General features: G+C 40.3%; 1 protein-coding gene across 19 annotated transcripts in view; it reads left to right on the top strand.

Annotated features, from left to right (window-relative positions):
* Positions 1-2,875, top strand: part of CTNND1 (catenin delta 1) — a 68,787-nt gene extending 65,912 nt beyond the window's left edge. For 13 of the 19 annotated variants that reach the window (XM_039341230.1, XM_039341228.1, XM_039341226.1 and 10 more), the window contains 4 exons: positions 990-1,037; positions 1,654-1,742; positions 2,263-2,354; positions 2,631-2,875. In XM_039341230.1, coding sequence (XP_039197164.1) covers positions 990-1,037; positions 1,654-1,742; positions 2,263-2,354; positions 2,631-2,694 — 293 coding nt within the window. In that variant the 3' untranslated portion in view covers positions 2,695-2,875. The remainder of the gene's footprint in view (positions 1-989; positions 1,038-1,653; positions 1,743-2,262; positions 2,355-2,630) is intronic. The other 6 variants (XM_039341237.1, XM_039341245.1, XM_039341235.1 and 3 more) reach the window with 5 other exon arrangements.
* The last annotated feature ends 15,960 nt before the right edge of the window (positions 2,876-18,835 follow it).

Consider the following 18,835-nt stretch of genomic DNA (forward strand, 5'->3'; position numbering starts at 1 on the left):
TGCAAACAGGACAGAAAAGAAAAAACTGAGACTCATTATCAAAATACACTGCTCTCTAATTGTAGTTGGGCATTTTTACTTTGAAAATGGGATTATAGAAAATTATATGCAGCCTGTTGGAGAAACCACAATTTACTTTAAGGGTAAATGAGGGAATACAGAAAAATTATGAACAAGCCACTCCTACCGATACATGTCGACCTTCCTCATTTATCAGTCACTGGCATTTGCACAGCATCTGCCCAACAACTTTAACATCAATTCCCAATGGAAAACCAAATGGGTCACTGGACGCCCAGTCATAGGAAGACATATAAATTGACTCCACAAAAAGGGTGCCAGGGTTTGAACTCCCACATCAGCAATAGACAAGCCTGAATAGGATTTGCATCTCACATGGCATGTGCCAGGACTCTCTGTTATAAATGGGGCATAGCATCCTCCCCTCAGTGTGACTGTGAGATCCCACGTCAAACTGAAGATCACCTCGTGACCAGCTGTAAGCTGAGGGCGTATACCAGTCCAGTATCTGATTTTTTTTAATATAAACAATGCTGCGGTTAGATGGTCTAGACATTGGTATTTAAACATAGATCCTTTTGACATTTATATTATATTGTGTTCTAATAATCTAGATGAAATGTTAGTATATGTTGCTAGTCTATGTATGTTATGCCATACGCTAAATAGAAAGGTTCATCTAAAAGTTTGTAACATGGATAAAAATAAGAACTTAAGTTGTATTCAAGTATTACTAAAACTATTTAACCAATAAAAGAGTGGGAATCATAGCCATCTAAGTCCCAGCTCTAATATTATGGTATTATCTATGTCCCTTTTCAGATCAGTGTAGAAGTTGATTCTAAAATCTTGCACTGTTTCTACTTAATCTTTTAAATACACTACTTACAATATTTTTAAGAAACCCTACATTTGTAGTTCAGGAGAATTTCGGTACCCTAACTGTTCTGATTTCATTTTCGGTTTAGACAAGAAATCCTCTCGGGAAGAGATCCAAATGGGAAATTTGGGACCAGGTATGTAAGTTTCAATCTTATAGAAGAAATTGTTTTTTTTTACCAACCTAAAGCAGCTTTTATTGGATAAACCCATTCATCCTTTGCAGCTTCAGAAAAGTGCCAAGCTCCCATGTCTCCTTCTGCATGCCTGCTTACCAGAATGTCACCGATCCGTTTCATTGTAGAGATGTAAATGCTTCAGTTAGATCAGGGGTAGGCAGCCTTGGCTCTTTTATGACTCGTGGACTTCAACTCCCAGAATTCCTTGAACTTTGAGCAATGTGCCAGAGGTTGCCTTGGAAAAGAGATAGAAAGGGTCAGAATAAGGAAAGTTTTCCTTTCCCCTGAATTGTCATTAAAATTAAATATAATTCATACAAATTATTTGTATTCCATGTTGAGTAGTTTCTGCTTGGCAATTCCATAGGGCTTGGCTTGCAGGTAGCATTATTGGTGACAAGAAGGGGAAGAGTGCAAAGGGTTAGGATTAGTGTGTGGCAGGGAAATAAAAGATGAGCCCTGTTTGCTGCTTGTTTGGTAAGCAATAATGTGATTGTGGAGGAGGAAGGAAGCCATTATCTTTGCCAGCTTCACCAGAGAATTTCCCTCCCGTCAATATCTCTTTTGATTTCAGACTACTCTACGTTGAATGAACGGGACCATAACAGGACATTGGACCGGTCTGGGGAAGATATGGAACCTATGAAGGGAGCACCGCTGGTGGTAAATACTGGGATTTCAGTTGATGGAGATCTTTAGAGAACCTTCTTGGGTCAGTGGGACATCCTTGCCCAGATTGATGGCCTCCTTATATTTTGATTTGCACTCCCATATTTTCCTGGCACTATGGCTTATAAGAGTTACAGTGTGACACAGTTGGAGGCCAGTTATTTGGAGAAATTAGCTCTGCAGAGAGGAAGCTAGGAAAGAGCAGAAATTACCGCATTTCTGTGATGGTAGAAAAAGAATTTTATGAAATTACTTTTGAGCAAACTTTGAACAGACAATATTTTTAAGAAGATAATGTCTTGAGAAAAATGCAAGTATTAACCATTTCTTCCCCTTCCTCCTTTTAAAGTGATGTTAACATTTTTATGTTAACATTTTTATGTTAACATTTGAATGACTAACCAACCCTGTTGACTCCTCTCTCTCCACTTGACCTCTACTTTTTCTGAGTGGATTTTTAGTTAGGCTTTTTGTCTCTCCCTTTCTCCCTCTCCTTCTCCCACTTGGAACCCAGTGTGCTGCTCTTACTAACCATACGTATGTCTACAGCAGGAGGAAAGGCACGAATCCCTTGAGGAAATTGACCAGTTGCTTTATCCTCCTATGGTATGTCTTTGCTTTCTGATAATAGCCCTCTACTTCTGTGGGTTTTTTTTTAAAGGGGGGGGTGCTGAATCTTTATTTTTCCCAATCATACTTTCCTAGGGTCAAATCTTGTGTATTTCTTTGACACAAAAGGCATTCGTATTTGCTGTTGAGGATGAGCAATACTTAAATTACTGAGGTTTGGATTGATTCTATGGAGTTAGATTGCCGTGGATAAAGCTGCCCTTTGCTGTTTTTCATTATAGCTAATGTTAACTTGTTTGTGTTTTTCCACAGCAGAAGATCTAGAGAGGCTACCATCTGCCTTCTCAGTTTTGGGTTCATAACATATTTTATATAACTTTTATGATGAAATGGACTGAGCTTTTTTTTAAACCTTGGGGCTATGTAGCCAAATGAGCAGGTCCCTGAGCCCACAGGGTCTCACATCTCCCTGTAGAATTTGAACTCCTGGACATCATATTTTTGTTTTTTATTCTTCAAAAAAAAAAAAATCCTAAAGACCAAATACTCTTGATGGATCTCATTACACAACAAAGGCAGATACTTAAAAATACACATTTATGATGCAATCTACAGAAGCTGATGGAAACAATCGGAGCAAATGGATGTCAGCCAAACTCAATCATACTGGAACTTGTTTTTATTAAGGAGATGTTGGCTCTCTTCCAAAAAGCAGAGAGAGAAGCCATCTCCATCTTCTCTTAGCCTATAGAATATATTTTTGTGTGTCACTCATGTTTGCAACAAAGGATGCTGGGAATACTGGAACATTCCTAGTTGGGGGGAGTTGGTGGTGGTGGGGGCAAGATGACAAAAGGGATCAGCTTGTGCATGATTGCATTTGGGTCATCTGCCCTTCAGGATGCGCCTCTTTGAGACGAGTACCTTCTTTATCCTCATAGGCTGAGGACAAATAATAGATTTCTCTCTCTTTTTTTCTCCTTCTCCTGTCTCTTAGCTGCTTCTTGATGGCCTTTCTGAGATGGATCAACTCAGAGTTTAGGAAGCTATTTATTTGTGGGAGAAGAGATGCTTAGGGCTTAGTGCTTTAAGGGAGGGAAAGAGGATGGAGCATGTTAAATGACAGTTGGTGGAAGGGGCATAGTCTTCATACCTAGAAGTGTCCATTTTGCCTCTCAGTGGAGAGGGCAGTGTGATGCATCGGGTTTTGGGTCGCTGACTTAAGTGGCGAGTGCCCAGAGTGGGCCACAAATTGCAGAGAGAGCTGATGAGAGAGAAAGCTTGGTGATGCAGGAAGTATGAGGGATAGAAGGCCATTTGTAAATATTGCCCATATCCTCCCATGCAGGCAAGGGAATGAAACTATGATCGGTCACTATTTACATGTGCCTTTTCTTTCTTACTGTGAAATAGCTTGGTGCTTTTGGCTAATTTCAGGTGCAGAGGGCCAATCCCTAGACCATAGAGATTTTGGCACAGAGTTCCCTCCTGCGCTCTCTCTCTCTCTCCCCCCCCTCCCTCCCTCCCCCTCCCTCCCTCCCCCTCCCTCCCTTCCTTTCCCTCTCCCCCCCTTCTCTCCCTTCCTTGCATTGAAATCGGAGTCCTGCTGTTGCCCTGGATGTAGACACAAGATTGGGGAAGGATGATAGAGGCAACTATGTGGGGGAGACAAGGAACTAATCTGTCACTGCTAAAGAGAGGAAGGAGAGAAAGGACTCTTAGGTGAGGATCACAATGTGCACCTTAGTGGGTTGCTTCTTCAGGGAATAAGGAATTTAGGGTCTGCGTACAGATCTCTGCCTTTAATCTGCAAAGTAGCAGTAAAATGGGCAATCATGAATTACTCTGGGCACCATATTGGTGCCAGTTGCCCTTTTAGTGTTGAAGAGGACTACAGCCTCTCTCACCCCCCACAGCTCTGCCTCCATCCAACAACTGGAAGGAACTCAGTTACTCTTGGCTTCTCTCCACCTCCCCATTGCACAAGAGGGAAGGTCTACAGTAGAAAAGTTTTACTGCCTCTGCTTTGTCCCAGTCCAGTTTTTCTTACCCTTTTTTTTGGGGGGGGGGGATTAAAGATATAAATCAAGGCCCTCTGAGGGGTTGCGCAACTTTTCTAATGTAAAACTCTATTTCCTTTTTTAATCCAGATGAACCAAAACTTACCCTTCCCCAATGACCAATTCAGTGCTGTAGAAGAAACTAATCACTCATTGACTCTCGGTTTTGCTTTTCCTCTGCACCCCTGGGGAAGGGGACATCCTGCTGTTCTTTTTGAGTCCTTATTCATTCTGCAATGCTTTTAAATTGAAATGATTTTTATATAAATAAAGTTTTAAAGTGTGTATTTGTTAAAATGGAATTGACTAATCCAAATCTTAACCAAGTTTGTCTCTTGCTGTCTTTCGTGATGACCAATCCGTGCACCCTAAAAAATTTTTTGCTTACTTCAGGAGGGATTAATTCCTCCTGCCTCTAGTGTGTGTGTGTGTGTGTGTGTGTGTGTGTGTGTGTGTGTGTGTGTGTGTATCCCTATTCTAAAATAAGCACTGCTAAATGAGGATTTGACCCAGTTCTTAAATGGCCTCACCTGCTTTTGCTCATGCAAAGAGAGTGGGATCATAAACAGGAATGGGTGGTGCTAACATAACATTACTCTTTGCAGAATGTATCTCTGTTTCTGTCGTAAAAATCTGCATTTTGGAAGATTGAATCATCTTGGCAGAAAAAGCAGAAAAAGGAAACACATTTTCAAAAGGCAGGTCATCCTGAAGTTGACTTGTAGAAAGATGCAAAGATTTAACCCTCCCTTACTGATTGGTCCTCCTGTGCTACAACATCCTACACCCTTCCACTTCAGATATCACAGACAAGTAGAAATGGTACTGGTGCCTCCAGTTTGAGTTAACCTCCTGAGACCACTGATACAAAAGGTTTTTTTTATGATGGAAATGAACCTTAATTCTTTAGAAGCAGCAAGGAAAATGGAATGCAAATACTGATTTCAGGATCTGAGAAAGAAAGCACGGCATCTGTCACCCATCATTTACAGATCTCTTGTACAAACAAGCAGCATTGTTATTCATTGGCTGTTTGTATGCATCTGTAGGTATGTGAATAGTCCAGGCTAGTGTACACCTGGTAACCTTGGTGTTCTAGATAACCATAATTCCAATTCCTAGATAACCATAATTCCAATTCATTGGTCAAGCTGCCTCGTATTTTAGAGCAGGAATTAATACCTTTGGGAATCTGCTTTTTCTGTCCTGGGACACCAGTGAAATAGAAGAAAATTTAGTGAACTAACAGATATGTTTTTTTTTTTGAGTTGGTAGTTTTTCTACAGGGGCACAAGGGTATTTACCTTCAAGATCTGAATAGTGCAAGAGGTGTTAGTAGCCCAGTTTCAGCATGAGGCTAGATGTGTCATCTAGTCTTCTAAGGAGGTGCCAAGAAAAGCTCTTTTCAAACATCAGCTTAAGGATTCCAACTTGACAGGTGTGGCTAACTGGCTCTTGCTTCGCTCTTTTAAGCTTCATATTACATGTGATGGGTGTAATGTGGGGGATGCAGTGGAAAAAGGGTGGATGTTTATTCTTTACTGACTTAGAAATAAGGACATTAATCAGATGGCGTGAGGTCAGAGCCTACGTGCAACCCCTTCCAAAGTTGTCACTGAATTTTAGTTTTCATTGTGACATGGCATCATGTTATCAATTGTTATATGCTGTGTTCATTGCAGGTGTTTAACTTTTAATTGAATTCTGATTAAGTCAGTGTGCTGCAGCTGCCAAAAGAGCAGGTTGGTCTGCATTTGTAGAGATATGGTGTTGAGATAAGAAGAAACAACAGTTCTGCTCTGCTGTACCAGTCAGACTGCATCTGTGGTAGTGTGCCCAGTTCTGGTCACCATGAGGACACTGAGAACTTGGAGAAAAAGTAGGGAAGAGCAGTACAAATGGCTTGGGGGCTAAATCCTATGAACAATTAAAAGGCCTGAATATGTTTAACCTACAGACAAAAAGGCTAGGTCTCCATAATGCCTAAGGATAGGCTAGCTAGGGCAAGAACCTACAGGTGAAAGCTTTACAGAGAAATCCAAATTTGAAGAAGAATTCTTTGACAATGAGAACTGTTAATTCTCCATTTCCGTGCTGAGAAAAGGCGTTCAGGTAAGACAACGCCTTGTCTGCTTCCTCAAGATATGGATGCTGCTTCATTGGAAAATTTCAAGGAAAGGTTATTATGGAAGAATAAGCAGGCATTGCTGAAAGAGTAGATGCCCAGGAAGAAGTACAAAGGATCATGAAGGCGAAAGCCCCGTCAAGGTAATGATTACCAGGTTACCTCTCAAGGTGGCATTCAAATCAAAACATGATCCCAAACATCTAAGTCACCACAAACTGAAATGGGTCAATGTGGTGCGTGGCACAGTATGAGCGTGGTGTTTTTGATATAGAAAAGAGCCAAAGTGACTTGGCTGGCAGAATAATAAAAAATTTGGATTGTTTTAACTCTGATTTGCTCTCCAGTGATGCTCTGAATTGTTCACTTCTTGCAGCAGCCTTTGCTGTTTTGGTGCTTTAAAAGATGGGTGGCTGTCAGTTCTTGGAGCTGTAGTCTCAGCCTATCCCCAGGATTCCAGAAAAAGGGGGGGGAGGAGGAATTGCCCTACACCCCTCCCCATTTGATTCAGTGCTCTTGTGCAACAGAAAAATCTGAGTCAACAAACCAGATTTTTCACGGTGAGCAAAAGGTGGAGAATGTCTTAGTCAACAGCCTAACTGATAAGCAGAGGAAGAACTTCCTTTCTGGCTCCAAATATAGCAATAGGTTGGGTCTCCAGCACAAAGCCACGCCTGTTCTTTTACAGCTAAGTTATCTTGGCCAAGTATGCATCTATTAAAGCTAAGAAGAATATTTGTGCAATGGCAATTGTGGCTCTGCAATGTTTTCTCCAAGGTTCTTTTACGGAATTGTTTCATTTTGGATTGAGTAGACAATTGCAAAGAGATTTCCAAGTATTTATTTCTAGAATTTATAGACTGTCCATCGTACCTCAAGGGTAACTTTTTCTAATAGGTTTCATTAGTCTTTAGACTTTCAGTGCTTTATTTATTCTAATTAATTATAATTAATAAAACCACCAAACTTGCACTTGTGACACCAAATGGCTAGCATAAGATTAGAGAACCACAATAAATCACAACGAACAACAGAAATAAGTACAAATATAATTTCTGTTTGAGGCCTAGAATCTAGCTCCAGTAAATACAAAAAAAACATAAAAAGAACTTCATTGGACCCTGGCCCATTGCCTGATTTTTTTAAGAGTTTCTCAAGCTTGACAGCTTTTAAGATAATAATGAGGAGGGGGAGGAGGAGGTAGTAGTAATTGGAAAGGACCTTGGAGGTCATCTAGTCCAATCCCCTGCTCAGGCAGGAAACTACGCGATTTTGGACAAATGGCTGTCCAGTCTCTTCTTAAAAACTGCCAGTGTTGGAGCATTCACTGCTTCTGGAGGCAGGTTGTTCCACTGGTTAATTGTTCTGTCAGGAAGTTTTTCCTTAGTTCTAGTTTGCTTCTCTCCTTCCATTGGTTGCTTCTTGTCCTGCCTTCAGGTGCTTTGGAGAATAGCTTGACTCCCTCTTTGTGGCAGCCCCTGAGATATTGGAACTTCAAGATGTGTGGACTTCAACTCCCAGCATTCCCCAGCCAGCATTGTCAACCTGAAAAGTTGCTGAGATTGAAGAACACTGCTTTTAATGCTTTGCCAAAAGGAAGTAGGGTCAGACTTGCAGTATATGGGATGTATGCCAAAAAGAGCCAGGTCAGAAACACAAGTTCATGCAGGTATCAAGAGCTAGGAACAAGATGTGTGCAGCAAATAAGTAAAAGGCCAGACCACAATTGAAATCCATTTTTGCTGAGAATCTACAACTGTAGCTTCTCTTACCCAGCTGCTGCACAACTTGATTGGCTTCCCACTTAACTCACCAGGCAATCTATGTTGGTGAAGTGCAGAGACTTTTTGCATTGGCCTGGACACTCATGTTAGTTTGCAACATTTCTGTCTTGTCTGAGGAGGAGCTGGAAGATTCTGAAGGGCCTGGTAGGCCTCCATCCATCCATGCCTCAGAGCCTCTTCCTTGAGCTTTAACCCACAATATCATAAGGCTGGGGTATTCCAGGACAAAACTCTTTACTGAAAAACTGTGGTGGGGCAGTGGTTAGAATGCAGCATTGCAGGCTCATTCTGACTGCCCACAGTTCGATTCTCACTGGCTCAAGGCTGGCTCAGCCTTCCACCCTTCCGAGGTCAGTAAAATGAGGACCCAGATTGTTGGGGACAATATGCTGACTCTGTAAACTGCTTAGAGAGGGCTGTAAAGCATCATGAAGTGGTATATAAGTCTTAAGTGCTTATTGCTATCACCTAGTCAAAGCAAGGAATTTGCCAGCAGGAAGACTGATAAGTGAAACAACCTTACAAATGAAGTCACAGCCAGTTGTCTTCCAAGCAAGACCTTTGAAAACCCTAGAAAATCCTGAATTACTATAGCTACTCCACCACCCCTGCCCATGGATTTTGGTGAGGCTGCATCAGAAATCCAGACAGCCACGCTTCCAAGAAGAGAGGCTCCTCCTTGTGCCCATGCTGATCTTAACAATATACAGTTCAATGTACATCATAATATGAACAATAGTTCATTTAGGGACCGTTTGAAGTTACAAGAGCAGTGGAAAAAGTAACATGACCTTTTCACACAACTGTTGCAGCATGCCCATGGGCACGTGATCAACATTCAGATGCTTGGCAACTGACTCATGGCAGTTGCAGTGTCCTGGGGTCATGATCACCTTTTGCAACGGTCTAACAAGCAAAATCAATGGGGAAGCCAGAATCACTTCACTATGTTACTAACTTAACAACTGCAGTGATTCATTTATCAACTGTAGCAAGAAAGATTGTAAAATGGGGCAAAATTCATCACGGTCTTGCTTAACAATAGAAACGTTGGGCTCAATTGTGGTCACAATTCAAGAACTACCTGTACATTGGGTCAGCCCTCTCATCTATTATTAAATCCTGGGTGAGAGAGGCCTTAAAACAGGTTGAGCTGATGCTCAGCAGCTGCCACGCAAAACCTGAGCTTCGGAAGACCTGATAAACTGGATAGAGTTGGAATGTGGAGACACTAGGGAACAATAGGACTCTTGCCCAAGAATGGGCCCTCCATTCCCCCCCCCCATTTCCCTCTTTCCTGATGTCACAATCTCTTCTGGGCCCTATTGACCACCTCCCATTTCTGAGAGCCCCATCACATACATTAGTTGCACAGTCAAATTGCCAAAGAATTAGTCCAGTTCTCTGGGTCAGTTCTAAACCAGCAAACCTAGGTCCAAAACAGTCCTGTCTCCCAGGCCAGCAATTCACACAATTCCCACCTTCTAAATCCTACCTGATCTTATAGGCAGCAGGAGGTGCAAGGTGGCCTCAGTGTGACAAATCCTAGAGCATATCCAGGATTCAAGCTGGGCAATGATCTTTGGGTATCTGTAACTTCAGTAACACCAAGGTTGAGCATGTCTGGCTCACCATCAGCTGGGAAACCTGCAGCCATCAAAGATCCTGCAGCTGCCTCCTGATCTGAAATATTGCTCAGTCCCTAAACACTAGCAACCTCCTTCCCTGCTCCCCAGCCACACCACCAAGTCCAAAACAGCACATTGCTGTGTCACAGCAGTCAGTGAAACAACTCAACCCTCTTAAGGCAGCTGGGTGGATTCCAGTACAGTCTGACAAAGTAGAACACCAGCTACCAGCTGCATATTCTTCCACGATCATCTAAAGATCACTTTGATGGTGTTGAGGTACACAGCCCAAATATCCTCGGCACTAGTTTCCAGTCCTGGGGGGACATCCCCCTCCCAATTTCCCCCAGTTCTTCACCACTTGCACCAGCCACATTCAATATACTGTAGTCACCAATTACTTGTAGACTATCACTTACACACCTCTGGCCTTAGCATCTTTTAAATCAATCAGTAAGTAAATAAAAACAAATATGTATTGTCTCTATCCAGTGATGGTGTAAGCTCCTCTTAGTGGTAAGGTTCAGCAACTCATTTCCTGCCCAGGTATTTAAACGTCAACTCCATCAATCCCTCAGCTGGAGCTTAAAGAGTCAACATTCAAAACACCTGAAGAACACCAGATTGAACCTCTTGTGCCTGGAACAGAGGTTCATAATCACTGTGTAATTATGTGTGACTGCAGGCCCTGATATTTGGGGGTTTGGGGGCTCTTGTTCATGCCTGGTATAAACATAGCAGGCTAAAATGGCTTTATCACCACCTATGATACCTGGAATAAGAGGTGCTTGCTTTGTGTCTGCTGTCAATGCAAAAACATCCTATGTTAGCAGCATGTCTCAAAGTTCTTTGAAGAGTTTCATCTGTTGGAACCATGGCATCTACATTAATTCCCCCGTAACTCTGTTGCATTTATGAAGTAATATATCTAGGATTAATCTTGCCTTTGCTTTCACAGACATGTCTTGATCTGTAGTTCTCCTCACCTGTCAAGCAGTCTTGTTCCAAACACAGAAGCTTGGATTCCAGCAGTATTGTTCTCGGACAAAATGTTCTGTTCTGTTTTTTTTTTCCGCCTGATTCCCTGTTCTTAAATTCCCTGTTGTTCCCTTTCCCTTATATTTGCTCCACTATTAAGTGTGTAAAACCTTAGGTTTTCTTCTATGCATGTTTTATACTTGTGAATTTTTTCAGTACTTCAGTTTTTACAAAGTGTGTAAAAAACACTTTGAAGTGTCATCAGCAATTTTAGAGGAATAGATTTGTCTTTTGGAAGATTTTATTTTAAAAGGCCCACACAAATCTTTACATATTAATTCTATTGGGTTTTTTCACTGTTTTTCTTTAGACAGGCATTTAGGCAGCTCAAATTGTATTTAATTACAAGCTCATGTGGATAATTAAATTCATTTTTTGAACTATTTCTGTAGCCAAACATCCTATGCCATAATTTAATGCAATCTTTATGAAAGAATTATTTCACATTGTTCAGTTTCTGTGTTAAGTATGAAACGCAGTAAAGATAATTTTGTTTCAAAAATCCCTTCCTGATCAGTTTTTCATCTTTTGTATTTGTATTTAATTTTATTTATATGCCGCCCAATCCCAAAGGACTCAGGGCGGCGTACAGAGTTAAAACAATCATAAAACAATAAGATAATACAGTCATACCGCGAGTCCGATCATATCCCGGCCCCCAGTAATTTTCTTTGGAAATAATGTTATACACCCATCTTATGGCTGTTCTTACATTTAGGAGATTGTTCTCTAAATGTGGTACATTATTGGCTTCATCAATTACTATAGCTTGATTCTACTAAATTTTATTGGAATTTACTTTGCATTATCTAGCAATGTACAAATAATGCTTTTCCTGCCCCCATCCCTTCCCCAAAAGATAAACCTGTTTGCACATGACTTATCCTTTTGACATTTCATTCCTTTTTCATTCATCCTTTATGAAACAGCTCTTGCTACATCTGGCTTAAGACAATCCTTGAAAAACAGAATGCTTTTACAAAAAAAGCCCCTCTTATCTTATTTTGTATATTCTTTCTAAGGTTCTGCCTCTGTTTTCTGAAACTGAACTTTTGCAAATGCTCTTGAATAAAACTCAAGCTTATATTTTGATTGAATAAAATTAATATCCCATCACACTAGGGAAACAGTTTGTGAGGAAATTAAGTCTAAATTAACTACTTTTGGCAGAATTACCGTGTGACTTTCCAACTGAATTTACTATTGGCAAGAAATATATATATATATATATATATATATATATATATATATATATATATATATATATATATATATATATATATATGTGGACATTTTTAGTCTTGTGCAGTGGTAACATCAAAGAAGCATGTGAAATCATATTTTTCTCTTGAAATGCACTTTGGGATGAACACCTTTCGAATGGGTGTGGGAGAATGAACGGATTTCCAAAAAACACTGCAGACTACAGGAACCATTTGTGCTTCAGTTGGAGATTCAGACCACACAGACTCATCCCCAACAGCCTGCGCCTGTCTTCAACAAGGTAAAAGACAGAGGGCAGAAAACATCCTGCAGCCAAGAAGGCTCCACGTCCATTTGCACTATTCAGGTGACCCTGAGGACACAGATAAACCTCCAAATGACCCCAATGACTCTCTGAAAGAACACAAATGACCAGCTGTCTGCAAGGAATATAAATCCTTCCATTCCCCCATCATACAGTCAGAGCTGAAGAAGCTTCTTGGATGAAAAGTGAAACGTCTTCAAAGAAAAACAAGAAAGTCCAGTTGCCTCTTGAAAAAGCATCTTTGGGACAACCATGACCTGGATGACTGAGAATCTCCATAGACATTTCTCTTGAAATGATTCTTTTAATCCATTTTGACCCATTTGGCTGGTTTGGCACAAGTGTAACCAACATTTCCTTTTACCGTAAGCATACAGTACTTTTTTTTTTATTGCAAGCTAGGATTTCTAATTTAGAGGTTATCTTGCAAGCCAGTGAGCTATATTGACTGCATTCTCCAACTCAGAAATCCATGCAGTGTTCTGACACAATTTGACATTTCAGAATAAAACTGGAATACTTTTTTGGACAGATTGTTTTTAACAAGCATTTCACTCTTTTGTAGAGCACCTTTGACTCTAAGGGGTTCCTCAGAAATCAAGGCACCCAAGATCTTAAGAGTTACCATATGCAGTTCTCTTTCAAAATAATTTTAATAGAATGGGTAGGCTCAACGGGAATTTATGGCTTGGCATCAGATAAAAAAAATGATGATCTTTTGAACTGATAATTCAAACTGAGTTTATACACCAAGGGTAATTCTGACTAACTGCCCCTCTCACATGAATATAGTCCATGAGTGACAACGTAAACTGGCTTAGTCCACATTTCCTCCCCATGTGTTATTGATACAGCTGTTCCTGAGTTTCAGTTGTATGAATCCCCCCCCCACTTTTCCTATCTTTTTATGGTATTCAACCAAACCAATTCCTAAGCCCCATCTGGCAGCGTTGTATCTTTTGGGGAAAAGCCATGCATATCTACAGTTTTAAATAACATTCATCTTTTCTGCCAAAGACTGTGTCATCATCTACGCTGCCTGTAGATTTTTGTATTAAGAAGGTAGTTTCATGCTGAAACTAAATCTTAAATGGAAGCACAGATCTGACTGTGTTCCATGTACAAAATTCTATTGCAGTCTCAGGTTGTCCTTGGTTGATCTCAGAAATTAAGAGGGCCAGACCTGGTTAGTGGGAAACCATCAGACAATTTCAGGGTGATAGGCTAGACCAGCGGTGTCAAACTTGCAAGTCATGTGACGTGTCATGATGTATCACAACTTTTTTTCCATTGCCAGCAATGGGGTGGGTGCGGTTTTGCCATGACGCATCCGGCCCGTGGCGGGCTGGCAGTTTGACACCCCTGGGCTAGACTGAGAAATCAAAAACGGTTTTGGAAAAGGCGATAGCAAATCACTTCTACATCATCACTTCTCCATCAGCCAAACCACCTGCACGAATGTGTTGAAAACCTCATTAGGAGCCAAGCTCAACTTTAGGGAGCATATTTTTAAGAATTTTATGGGGATCAAGAATCTATCAATGACTTCCTGCCAAAAGAACCTATCTCTGATAAATATTGGCATCTCTGAGATATCTGACTACTTTAAACCACGGCTGTATCAATATGATCCCTATGTTTTTGTAAATCTTTGAGGAGGATCTTGCAAAATGCAAATCACTCTGTGTGAGTGTGAATGTATGTGTATGTACACACACACACACGCACACACACACATTGCTATGAACATTGCAAACTTCTGCATATTTATACACATTCACATTCTTTACAGTATTTTTCTGAAGTTAATAAAAGCTGGGTCCATAGCAGTACTGATTTATTGAGAATTTTTATAGAACTGAATTATTTTGAGTTTTCTACCGAAATAATGATCTATGTAAAATGATGTAAGTAAAATCTTTTTGTTTTACTTGTAAGTCTGTAGAAAAATATAACATTTTGAATAATACCTTTCTTTTTATCTTTGTTGTGATGATTTGAAGAGAAGGGTGATGAGGAAGGCATATTTTTGCATTTCTCCAGAGTCTTCCTTCAGTTTTCTTGGGACTCAGCCTTAAAACTCCAAGGGAGATTTTGTTTTGTTTTTACTAAATGTTCCCCTGTTTATTGCTGTTCTGATAATGATGTAAAGTAGGAGGGAGAATATGGAAAGGGCATTATGGAATATTTCTTTTTCTCCAGGGCAAGAAAGATGATGATTGCTTGCCCTGGCGATCAAGGAACATGCTAACAAGGCTTTCACATTTTACCATTATTTGTGAATGGTGAACATGCAAGAAGCAGAACATTTTAAAAACCCAGCAGAGCCATTTATCTTTCCTGAACGGTAATACAGTAAATGCTCCTAGAATTTTGGTGAAACTGTGAAAAATGGGGGGAGTTTGGAATGAATTAATTAAAACATGAGTTTGAGGCTGCAAAATTTGTTGGTGTTGAGTAAAAAAAAGACAAGTGAGAGAGAAAACTAAAGGTGAAACAGCCTAAAGCAAAATTGAAGGAAAGTAACAAAGTGAAGCGAAATAGCAAAAAAGGACAAGAAACAGACTATGCACTCTCAACATTATGCAAGACGCTAACCATTAGGGTTTTTTCCATACTGCAGCCTTCAGGTCCAGCTGTCTATATCTTACTCTTAGACTGGCCAAGAAATGGCAGTGATTTGAGAGACCCCTTTCCAGATGTCTAGACCTTCTTCCGTTCTACCTCCGAGAGGGCCAGGAGTTAGTCTATGAATTAGTGGGTTTCCCTGCTTTATGTGCCCTTTCACCTTTGCCAAAAAAGTGAGTGCCAATTGTTTTCCTTTCTGTGAGCAGGACTGTTGAAGACTAGTAAAAAAAAAAACCAGAATAAAAAATGGCAGGTGTGTTTTTACTTTGGGGCGAGAGGGGAAAACTTAACAGAACTCTTACCTGTTTGATCCTCTTTTAAAAAAACAAAAACAAAATTTCATCATTCCACTACTGACCTTGAAAAAAAAGTTTTTATCTAGCAGTTCACCATATAATGATTATTGAAGCAAACAGCAGGGATGGGGATGAGGAGTTGAGAGTTCCACAGCAACTAACTGGTATGGAGGCAATTGTGTAAGGCTGAATGACAGGCATCCAGGGGACTGGAGTGCCCAGCTGGCATTGAGGAGAAGGAGAGTATTACTTCTGATGCAGGACCAGAAACCTCAGGTGGAGCCATCTTCCAGTAGCCCAGGGGCAAGCGGAAGATAATAATATATGTTCCCACCTTGCCAACATGTGCATCCAGACAATGGAGCAAGCAAGAAGCATGGATCAGCCCACCAGAACAAAGAACAGAAGTTCTCAGGTTCTTGATATCAGATCCATCCATCCATCCATCCATCCATCCATCCATCCATCCATCCATCCATCTTTGTTAGTAGAATTGCTTGTTTTATATGACATATAATTGTTAGCATCTTATTGTTTGGCTAAAAAACAAAATAATGATGGAATACAACTGAGGCTATAATAATTCTTGAGGAAGGGAAGTATTTCCACTACTAATTAAAAACTAAGTGCAAGTCCATATCTGGAGATGAAAGAAGAGAGGCTAGAAATGTCCTGTGCTTTGGTAATCTATCTCCCTTTTCCCAGCTGCTGTCATATTTGATAGCTTACATATTTTGTTGGGTTGCCCCATTGTTCATTCAGGTATATCTGATCAAGAATTTTTTTAAAAGGAATCATCCTAACCTGCTCAACCATTGCTTTGGTAAGTAGACTTGGGTGGGCTCCCTCATATAATGCCAGGGCACTTTGGCCATCCTATAGTCAATTTCACCACCTAAGGAGAGAATCTAATCTAGATAATTTAATAATGTCTTAGTGTTGGAATATTCATGAGCAGGAAGAGTCATGTGGTAACTCAGTCAGCCAATGTGAAGAAAGTGCTACTGTGCAAAAAGGTATTGAGTTGGGAGCTGGATTTCCAGTCTCAGGTTTGTCTCTGTATCTCTCTGTAAGAAGTCTTCAATTGAGCTATGTTGCTGTAAAGAAGAATGGATGGTATTGTAAATATTTTGATATGGATATAAAGAAGTTATTTTGAATCAGCTAAATGCAGTCAACTGTGAGAGCTTCTGATTTATTTTTTCACCAATAGAGAAATTAAAATTCTCTAACACTTAGTTTCAGAACACTTACAGAAAACTTCTAGCTGGTTTTCCTGCGGTTGTAGGAATAGTGTTGTGCGTCCTCTCCCTAGTAGCTTCCCTTCATTAAAACTTAGAGTACAGGTAGTTTTGACTTACAACCACTCATGCAGTGACTATTCAAAGTTATATTGGCGCAGAAAAATGTGATTTACGACCGTTTTCCCCACTTATGACTGTTGTAACATCTCCATGGTCAGATGATCAAAATTCAGATGCTTGGCAACTGGCATGTATTTATGACGGTTGCAGTTTCCCAAGGTCATGTGATCACCTTTTGCAACCTTTTGATAAGCAAAGTCATTGGGGAAGCCCGATTCACTTAATAACCATGTTACCAAATATGTTGCAAAATGGGGCAAAACTCATGTAACAACTGTCTTGCTTAACAAAATAAATTTTGGGCTCAACTGTGGTCATAAATCAAAGACTAGCTGTATTATATTTTTAAGTAGATTTTATTTAGTAGTGAAGGAATGCCTATCTGTAATATATTTTTTGTGATGGGTCTTTTAGGCAGCCAGCAAAAAGGGAGGATGTGTGTGTGAAGAGATAGCACTAGGAGACTAGGCTAGAGGATGGGCTGTTCTGTGAGCAAGGCAATGATCACAAAGATAAAACAAAGATATTCCAGGTAACAATGAGGGTGCTTATCGCAAAGGAAGTAGAGGGTTTGGTGAACTGGTGTAACAAAAACAACCTCTTTTTCAACGTAGGAAAAACCAAAGAGATCATTGTTGATTTCAGAAAAGACACACACCTCTGTGTATTAATGATTTACCTGTGGAGGTGGTTATCAAGTTTCTGGGTGTGCAGCTAATGAGTAGACTAGCTTGGTTGCTCAACAGTGAGACATTGATGAAGTGGGACACAACAGCACCTGCATTTTTTGCATCACATGAGAAAAGTACATCTTCTTTCCCCTGTCCTTACCACTTTCTACAGAGCGAAGATCAAGAGCATCATGTCATACTGCATTACTGTCTAGTTTGGAAGCGTTACTGCTTTAGACAGGAAGGCGGTGCAGAGAGTGGTGAGGATGGCAGAAAAGATTATTGGCAGTTCACTCCCTTCTATCCAGGACTGCAGGATTGTCTGGGACACTACATATCTTCTTCACAACTTGTTTTCCTTGTTACCTTCTGGAAGGTGGCTTCATGGTATCTGAAGCAAAACATCCAGATTCAGTCACAGTTTTGTTCCATAAAGCATCAACTTTGCAAACTCTCAAGTTTCCTCTTTCTGCAATGTATTCAAAATGGACAGTGATTAATATGTGTGTGTGTGTGTGTGTGTGTGTGTGTGTGTTTAGAGAGAGAGTGCATGTGTATATGTATATCTATATAGCACTTGTATATGTGTGTTATGTATGTGTATGGCTGGATATATACTTTCTTTTGAGAGCAGATAACAGAATTTCATTTTTAATGTGGGCCAGTGTGCTCATAGTAAAAAAATGACAATAAAGTTTATCTTGTCTTAACTCCTGTATAGAATAACTTTTCCCCATTTCCATTGTTCTTAAATATTTCTTGGCAATGAGACAGGCTTTTGAGATATCTTTATAAACCAGGAGTGTCCAGCTATGGCAACTTTAAGACTTGTGGGCTTCACTTCCCAGAAACTGAAGTCATGGCTGGCTGGAAAATTCTGGGAGTTGAAGTCCCCAAGTCTCTGCTTTATACTCTTCCCCTGAACTTTTTGCCTGATGATGAATCTAGTAACAAAATCTGTAATTATTTTTTAAATGACAAATTCAACAGTACAGAATTTCATCTCTGTCAATTGTGACAGAGGTGGGAATGGGATGCGTGTCACTCATGGTGATTTGCAAAGGCATATGCTCTGAAGGATGATTCTGCTGTCATGCAGCTGTTAGCCAAGAGAGGAATTGTTCTATTATCTAATATCTATGGCTGAAATCAGACTGAGGAAGGAAGGGATAAACCATGAGTCTGTCAGACCTTATTTGGAGCAGTTAATAAGTTGAATGGCTGCTGATGCTTTCACTGCCTTACTCATAGTTGTGGCACCCCACCTATCTTTCTTCTTAACACCAATAGCATAGGAAGTACTCATTAGGGAATATCCTGCTACAGAATTTCATTCTGCAAAGCCTTACAAGATTTGCAAAATTCCATTAGGTTCCTTCAGTTCATCTTTCACCA

This window comes from Crotalus tigris, unplaced genomic scaffold (assembly GCF_016545835.1).
Source record: "Crotalus tigris isolate CLP2741 ecotype Arizona unplaced genomic scaffold, ASM1654583v1 scf7180000017764.6130737, whole genome shotgun sequence".
NCBI classification, from domain to species: domain Eukaryota; kingdom Metazoa; phylum Chordata; class Lepidosauria; order Squamata; family Viperidae; genus Crotalus; species Crotalus tigris.